Source organism: Myotis lucifugus, unplaced genomic scaffold, assembly GCF_000147115.1.
Source record: "Myotis lucifugus unplaced genomic scaffold, Myoluc2.0 scaffold_5, whole genome shotgun sequence".
NCBI lineage: Eukaryota > Metazoa > Chordata > Mammalia > Chiroptera > Vespertilionidae > Myotis > Myotis lucifugus.
Window position 1 is genome coordinate 973704 of NW_005871053.1, and position 8859 is coordinate 982562.

General features: G+C 59.6%; 1 protein-coding gene across 1 annotated transcript in view; it reads left to right on the forward strand.

Annotated features, from left to right (window-relative positions):
• The first annotated feature begins 3474 nt into the window (after positions 1 to 3474).
• CROCC2 (ciliary rootlet coiled-coil, rootletin family member 2) overlaps positions 3475 to 8859 on the forward strand; it is a 55884-nt gene continuing 50499 nt past the window's right edge. Inside the window, 1 exon segment of the mRNA XM_023743372.1 lies at positions 3475 to 3552. Coding sequence (XP_023599140.1) covers positions 3475 to 3552 — 78 coding nt within the window.

The window sequence follows — 8859 nt, forward strand, 5'->3', positions numbered from 1 at the left end:
GGCTGATAGCCCCCTGTGGTCCTCTGGGCAGGGGGTCAGATGCAAAGAGAGGCCCCAAGAGCTGGATGGAGAGGGAAGGGGGTGAGAGTTCTCTCCTGCATCATATATGCCCAGGGGTCCACTGGGGTGACCCCGAGAGGCTGACCGGGTAGTGTCCCCCACTGTGAGCCTTCCAGTGTCTTCCCTGATCCAACCACCCCTTTACAGGGTCTCCACTGCTGTCCCAGGCCTCAGACATGGACAGATGGCCATGGGAACACAGACACCAGGGGCCTGGGCACCCACCCATCGGGCAGGAGGACAGTCAGCTTTGGCCCCAGTCAGCAGTTCTGGGCAGTGCCGGAGCCAGTGCCCCAGCCACTGTCCTGAGCAGGGCTGTATTTTGGTTCAACGGAGGAATGCACAGCCTGCTTCCTGCCTGGCACCTGCAGGGGACGCGCCCTTAGAGGCTGCGAACCCGGCTCAGCTGAGCCACAGCCACAGGCAGGAACCACCCCTCTCCTTGGGGAGAGATGTCTGTAGGGAGTGCAGGAGAGGCCGGTCCCCGGGGCAGAGTCGCCAAGAGTACAGACAGGGGTGGGAAGACAGGCAGATGCCAGAGCTGATTGGGGCGGGACTGGCAGCCTGGAGGCCCAGAGGGCTGGGACAGGGGGCACCACATTCCTCTGTGGCCTCTCACCCTCTTCCCCGATTGTCCTCCATATGACCCGTCTTTGGAGGACACGTCAGAACTGAGTGTCCCATCAACAGCAAGCCTGTCTGTCAGGGCGAGGCCGAGAGGCCGACCAAGGGCAGGAGTGACTGGCCAGCACCGGGAAGTACAAAAGCTTTCATGTGAATTTTGAGGTCCCCTCTCCTCTTAGAGAGGATCTGGGCCAGGGGTGGCAAATTCTGGTGTCCCGGGGCCAGCAGGAGACAGAAAAAGGTGAGGCTAGCTGAGTTCTGCCTCACTGTACCCAGTCTCCGCCCCATCCCTGTGTCCCCAAGGCCCACACATGGGCCAGGCCCTGCCAGGACTTGGATTGTCCCAGGGGAGCTGGAAATGCAGAGTCTGTGAGTGACACGGTGGGGCCAAGTGAAATCCAGTGAGTTTCCCACTTGGAGGAAGGAACAGTGACAAAACCCAGGCATGGCCCCTCTGTGAGGGCCTTCTGCACAGACGAGGGGAGGCAAGCACATTCTGGACACGTGGTGAGCGAGGCTGCCTGCCTGCTGAGCACTTTCTCGAACCCCAGGGAGCAGGCAGTTCAGGGCCCCGGCTGGCTGAGTCCAGCTCAGTCAGGATGTGGGTCAGGACCAGCCGTGCCTCCCTGCCGGCCCGTCCATCCCACAGAGGAGCGACCTGCATGGTAAGGACTCCTATCACATCTACTCATTCCAGAAATTTCCCTGGGGCTGTGCCCAGGCTCAGCGCTGACTCTGCCCTCAGTTCTCCTCCTAGTCCGTCGAGGGCCCAGGCCCAGAAGCTGCAAGCATGGACACCAGGCAGTGAGACTCCAGAGTATGCACAGGCCCTGTGTGGGCCTTGAGGGGGCGGAGAAGGCTCCCCGAGGAGAGCGTGCGGGGTGGGGTCAAGGGGGAGTGGGCAAGCTGAGATCAGGGTGGGGGGAGGGGCATGGCAGGATGGCCCCACCCACCCTGAGGCACCAACTGTCATGGTTTCCAGTGACTGGAGCCTTATTTAGACTCATCCAGTGACCTTCACAGATGGTCACACCGACCTCTGCAGTACCTCACCCCCCATGGCCCAAGCACCCAAATTACACTGGTACCCACCCCCCAAGGCAGGAACTCTCACCAGAGGACAGGGCCACATCCTCCTGTCAGAGGAGGTCCAGCCTCTGAGCAGCAGGAAATGCTGGCCTGCCCCTCCACCATCCCTCCCTCCCAAGCTCCTCTGGGCTCATCCTCCAGGCCCACAGGGGCTCCAGGACTCAGGGATGCTGCAGGAAGCCTTGGGTGCCAAGAGGACGCCCAAGCCATGGCGTCGGTCCCCTGGGCTCTGAATCTGGACCTCTGCTTTGTGACTTCAGGAGCCAGAACTCACTACTAGACCAGAGGGGCCGGGGTCAGAGGGACAGCCTAAGCCCTGGTGCCCTAGGAACTGCCCCATAAACCCACACCAGTCCCGATGCCCAGTGGGGCTGTGTCTGGTCCTGAGAGCTGGCCTGTCTTTGCAGGGGGCACCCTTGTAACTGTCTTCTCGGGAAGGGGAGGGTGGCCGGAGCCCCTGAGGGCATCAGGAGCAGGACAGAGCACAGGTGCCTTCAGTGAGCTTCGGTTCTGAGGAAGTGCCTCAGCCCCTTCAGGCTGCCCCACCTCCTGCAGCACTGGGCACAGGTATGCTCACCCGCTGTGTCCATCCTGGTGGCCTCAGAGGGACACGCCCATCCCCAGGGCCCCCAAATGGCCTCCTCTCATCAGAGGGATAGTCACTTCTGGCTTTAGGGCCCACTCCAGTGCCACCCCTCCCCAACAGGGACTCCCATCGGCATCAGCCCAGCTGGGGTAGGTCCAGCTTGGAACAAGGCCCCGAGGGGAGACAGGTGGGGAGGGACACTGGCCTGGCTGAACGTCTGTTGCCACACTCAGTCCGGAGGCCCCAGAAGGCCAGGCAGGGAGGGACAGACTTCTCTCTCTGCCCTGACGAATGGCCCTGCCTCTCTCCCTTCACCTCTCCCATGGGGATTGGGTGCCACTGGCTGGGGTGCCCCTGCTGGTCCTTCATGTGGCTCTGGGACGGTCCAGGTGAGTGAGCAGAAATGACCTTTCTCTGGCAAGGATGAGGGACATTGCCCATGGAGCAGGTACCCTGAAGGGTCCAGAGGGAAATCAGATTCCAGAAGGCGTGACCAAGCGCAAGGCGAGGAAGACAAGGTCTCCTTTGGTCCTTGTGCAGGTGGCTTCCCCTCCCCAGGCCTCAGTTTGCTCATCTGTTACATGCCAGTGCACTGCTGAACTCTAGGTTCTTTTCCAAACATTAGGGGGGAAGTCACGGTTTGATCCTCCATCAGGAGGAAGCGGTGGTCAGCATGCCACCTCCACAGCTTTGTGGCCTCCAAGCACACGATTCCTCCCAGGGCGACTGGCCAACGGAAGGCTGAGGGGGCCAGGGGGAGAGGTCGGCCCCTCCCTGATTGTGGTTGCTCAGGTGGACAGCTTCTCCCAGGGCGTCTCCAGGTCTCCGGGGGAAACAGCTTCCAGACAACAGCGTTCCTTAGTCCCCATCACAACAAGGCCTGCACTCCTGTTTCCAGGGAAACCCAGCCTTCAGCGTCCCAGTTGCCACAGCAACATCCAAGCTTCAGTTGCCCACAAGGTCCCAAGCCAGAGGGGGCAGCTGGGAGCCCAGGACAGGGAGCAGGTGCTGCACAGGTGTGGGGCCAAGAGCTGAAGGAGGTCCTGGCCAGGATCCTGGGAGGAGACGCCCAGACTGGAGCCCGGCTTTCTCCTGGATCCTGTGCTCCTGCTGCAATGAGTTCTGCCTCCAGCGAGCCAGGCAGCGGGGATGCAGCCGAGCGGTCCCAGCTGGGGCTGGACACCGTGATCCAGGTCAGTGGGGTGGCTGCCCTCCAGCACGCTCCCAGGAGCAGGCTCCAAGGGCACCTTGAGAGGGAAGGGACCCTGCAGAGGCCACGCCTCCTAGGCTCAAGGGGCACTTTGCACAAGCTCACGTGGTCAGCAAGAGCACACAACCGCATGCGCAGACACACACACACAGTGCAGACTGACTGGGAAAGGGGGCTGGGGCCCCAGACCGCTGGTGAGCCCCTTCCCGCTGAGCCTCAGGCTTGCAGCTTGCACACGGTGAGGAGGGGGGACTAGATCCAGGGTGACTTCTGGGTCTAATTCACTGCTTCCTTTGTGGCGAAGTGTGGGGGCAGGCAGCCCCTCGCCAGAGCTGCTTGTCACCTCTGCCCATGGGTGGGTGGGTGGGACCGTCCCCGATGTCTGTCCTGTGAGTTCCAGAAGTTCTAGTTCTGACTTTCTTAGCCCCACTGACATAACAACAACAATGACTGGGCGTCGTCCCAATGCCCCTCTCCCCGTCACCCCTGACCCAACCTGATGGCATCCCTGCCATCTCACCCCCTGAGGTGTCCCCCACCCCGGGCTATCACAGTCAGGCGGTCCCTGCCCTGACTGGCCCCAGGGCATCCCAGCGAAGGCCCGTGCAGCAGTGACTCAGAGTTGTCCATTAACTCAGTTCTTGGAACTTCGGAACTACACTCTGGAGGTGACGTGGTCCTATATCAACAATGCAGGTCCCTGGGGGAAAGCAACTGCCCACAGTTGGTGCCAGGAGATTAGGCAACACGGTGGAGTCACCACACACATGTGCATGCACACACTCACACACACAGGTGCATGCACACACTCACACACATGTGCATGCACACACACACACACACACGCATGTGCATGCACACACTCACACACACAGGTGCCCACACAGGACAGAACTCGATGAGGGTATTTGAGTCAGGTGATAAAATGAGACAAATGAGGTGGCCTGGGTGGGTGACACTCTGTCCAGCTCTCAGGGGGGTCTCAGCTATCTGTGGGCCTGACAGGGGCTGACCAAAGGTGGGTGAGGGAGGGGAGGGGCTTGCACACAGAGTGTCCAAGACTTTCAGCGTGTCCCAGTGAGCGTTCCATCATCCCCCCTCGATTCGGGGAAAATAGAGGCTCAAGGGTGGAAGCAAGTTGCCACGGTGACAGGCTGGTTTGTGAGAGAAACACAGGATGGCGTCGATGTGGGCAGTGGGCATCAGAGCTTGGCAAACATGGCTGCCCTGGGAAACTGTCATCTGAAGCCACAAGAAACCCCTATGCTTACGAGGTCTGCTCCGCCCACCTGGCCAACATCTGTTATTTGCTTGGCAGTGATTGAGATCTCAATGCACGATACTGGGGTGAGCAAGCAGGCAGGCGCCACGGAGACCCAGATGGGCCTGTCCAGACAGGGCGGCAGGGCAGCAGATGGGGAAACTGGGAGCCTGGGCACAGTGTGACTTGAGGATGGGGGGCCTCATGTGCGACCAGGCCTGAACATGCTCCCCATGTCGGAGAAGCCTACTGACGCCCCACCCCTCCAGCCAGAGGGGCTGTCCTGTCCTCTGCACCCCCTTCCACTGCTGGCCCCCTTGTGCATCCACTAGAGCAGTGGTTCTCAACCTTCCTAATGCCGCGACCCTTTAATACAGTTCCTCATGTTGTGGTGACCCCCAATTTCATTGTTACAAATTGAACATAATTAAAGCATAGTGATTAATCACAAAACAATATGCAATTATATATGTGTTTTCCGATGGTTTAGGCGACCCCTGTGAAAGGGTCGTTCGACCCCCAAAGGGGTCACGACCCACAGGTTGAGAACTGCTGCACTAGAGCATCATCAGAATGCCAGAATCCCCTGACTTAGATTCATTTGGCCTCTTTAGGAACTTTAGCAAGACAAAAGTGTGCTTGTGTGTGTAGCAGCACATCTGTGAACCCCCAGAACATGCGTGGCCGTGGCTCACTGTGCTCACGGCTATCTGGTTCTCCATACTTTTCATCCAGCTTATTGTTAACAGCCATTGGAGTGGCTTCCAATTTGTCCTGCCAGGCACAGCACTGCCATGAACATTCTGGAACATGTCATTGGGTGCCTTGTGGATGCATCTCTTTCGGGGATCTACCCAGGAGGGCAAACAATCGTCTTAGGTTTTGTATGTGCAGTTTTGGTGGATGCTGCCGAATGGATTTCCAAAGAGGTTGTGCCATCCAAGCCACAGGGTGCCAGGGGCTGGTTGCTGCACACCCCAGCCAACACTTGGCACTCCCTACCATTTTCCTACATAGCCATTAGAGTGAATGTTCCTGAGTGTTACATTGTGACTTTGCTCTCTATCATTTGCCTGATGACTAGTGTAGCTGAATATATGTCCCCTGCTTATTGGCCCCTTGGATACCTTCTTTGGTGAAGTGTCTGCTCTAAAATGTTGCCCATTTTCCTATTGTGGTGGCTTCTCTTTTTATTATTGATTTGGAAACAAGTCCTTTATTGAAGACATGCATTGCAAATGTCTTCTGTGGGTGGGTGGCCTTTTCCTCCTGTAATGGCATATTTTGATGGACAGAAGCGTATCATTTTAATACAGCACAATTCATCAATTTCCCCCTTTATGTTAGTGTTTCTGTGTGCTGCTTAAGAAACACACTTTGCCCACTCCCAGGCCACAAAGATGTTCTTGTTTCCTTTTAAAAGCTGTGTTGTTTAGCCTTCACAGGGAAATCTGAAACCTATGTGCCACTGACCTTTGTGTGCGGCTTGAGGTGGGGATCACCACGCGGTTCCTTCCATGTGCATGCGCGGTGGACTGAGGCCCCCTAGTGAACATCAGCGCGCGGGTGCAGGTGCAGGCTTTGGAGGCCCACCCCACTGCTTTGCCCCTACTGTTACCTCCACCTGGACACCTGACCTGTGCCCTCTCTGGCTGTTGAACTCTTACTTATCCTTCAAGGTCCAATTCGCCTGCCACCTCCTCCAGGAAGCCTGTGTGGGTGCTGGGGACACAGGAGCAAACATGATCAACAAGGTTATTGCCCTCCCCAGTGTTCCTTGATATGAGTCACTTTGCAGTTGGTGATATTTATACCTTAGGTTGGGGTTTCAGTCATTCACGTAGTGACCCGTCTGAGCTCGCTGTGTGCCAAGCATCAGTCATGCTGAGGGCTGGGGTAGGGGCCCAGAGATCAATGAGTAGTTGTCCCCCTCACCCCCAATGCCTGAGCCAATGCCTGGCCCGGATCTCCCCTGTACTATTAGTTGAGGACCAAACTGCCACTCATGAGAAGCATGACGCTACCCCAGGGCTCCAGGGCTCCGTGAGAGGCCTAAACTGAGACGGGCTGAGATACACGTGGCGGGGCCAGGTGCTGCCTCACAGAGAAGCTCTTTCTCTTAAGGAAATGGAGCCTGGCGGGCGGCCACCCCAGCCCAGGGCCCTCTCTGCAGCAGCCAAGCTGCGGAAGGATGGCAAGCAGACGTCCGGTGGCTGGACTTGGCTGGGGGCCCTGTCCTCAGATGTGTTCCTCAAGCTGTGCCCACCCCTGGCGAGGGCCAGAGCCACCTGGGGGTGCAGGGAGGCCTGTGGGTGTGCCACTGTGGAAAGGCTTGGGAGGCTCTGAGCGGGCAGAGGTGGTGGAGGAAGGCAGGCAGTGTGCTGGTGCGGGCGCCTGGCCGCCTGTTCGTCTGCATGGGCTCAAGAGGGTGCCACATGGGGGAGAACACCTGAGGTCAGTGTGCTTGCTGGATCCTGATCTCTGGCCACCGGGAGGGTGCTGGCTCAGTAACCGCCGCCAAGGGCATTTGGGGGCCCACAGGCAGGATCCTAACATTGCCACTCATGAGAGGATGACTGAGCAAGTCCCCAACTTCCTCACCCATAAAGTGGAAGTGAGAAGCTGCCCTGTGGGGTCAAGATAAGGGACATGAAAATGTTTGCTGAGAAACCTCGAGTGGCGGTGTCCTGCCTCGCTTCACTGATGCAGTCACAGGGCACTGACTCTTTCATGGGACAGAGCCCAGGCCTCCATCCTCCCAGAGCTGAGCGGGCTCAGTCTCCTGCAGCACCCCTGGCACCCACGAGGTGGCACTGTTGGACCCACCATGTCCACCCCTCCGAGGCCCAGGCCAGCCTTCTCCCCACACAGTGACTCTCCCTGGGTCCTGGTTGAGTTGGGGTCATTCTGTTGCCCCGCCCTGCCTGCCACTGGGCTCACCTGGACAGCCCAGGGGTCTCCCTACTTTGAGTCTGGGTGTGGGGGAGTCTCATCCTCTTTTTCCTAATCCATCCTCCACTCCCCTGGGGACCCAGACATCAGCGGTCTCTCCCTGGGCCCCTCGCAGCCTGGAGGTCCAGAAGGACTCACTCAGGGGTTCTGTGCTGGTCACCAGGAGGGGAAATGGCACAATCCCTCCATGTGATTTCCGTTTCTGACCTACAAGTCCACTCGCCTCCTCCCAGCCGCCTCCCCTCTTCATCTGTGAAAATGGGGGTGGTGGGGGGAGTCCCTGAGACCGCACCCCCACCCTATAGAGCTGTGAGGGAGAGGGTTCTTCTGGGTCTCTCTCTCTCTCTCTCTCTCTCTCTCTCTCTCTCTCTCTCTCACCGTTCAGGACACTAGGAGGCTGGAGCAGGTGACACGCCCACTGTCGCCAGCGCGCCACCGGGCGGAGCAGGGTGCCCAGCCCAATTCTCTGAAATGCGTCCTGCCCTGATGGGGTGGGGGTGACAGGGGAGCCCGTGTTCCCCGGGGGGAGGCTCTCTCCTCCGCGAAGGCAGGGGCCACTCAGAGCCCACCTGAGGCCACGGGGGCCCCGCCGAGCTGTGACCTCGCTGGGTCTTTAGGGCAGGTTAGCGGAGGAGGAGGGCGCTGGGGAGGCCGGAGGCAGGAACAGGGCCGAGCTCAACCGGAGTCCAGTCCAGGGTCTTTGGAGAAACGGGTGTCCAGCCCTGGTGTCCCTCGGCCGCCTCGGGGTCCGTGGGAGCTTGGCGGAAACTCTCCCCAGGGGCGCTGGCCCGTCAACAGGGGGACGGCCCCCCTCTTCCAGGCCCCGGGCCCCAGGGCCCCCGGTCCGACCGGGTGGAAGAAGGCGAACCCGCCCCGTGGGGGACCGGGGGAGCCCCCCCCCCCCCCCGAAGGGAAAACCCCCCGCCGGGGGGGGAAAAGCCCCCGAAGGGGGGGGGTCCGAGACCCCCCGGGGGTGGCCCAGGTTTCGGCCCGGCCCCTTGAAAGGAGCCCCCTTACCCGCGGGCCCCAAACCCCTGGGGGGCTTTTCCCCCTTTCCCCCCTTTTTTTTTTTTTTTT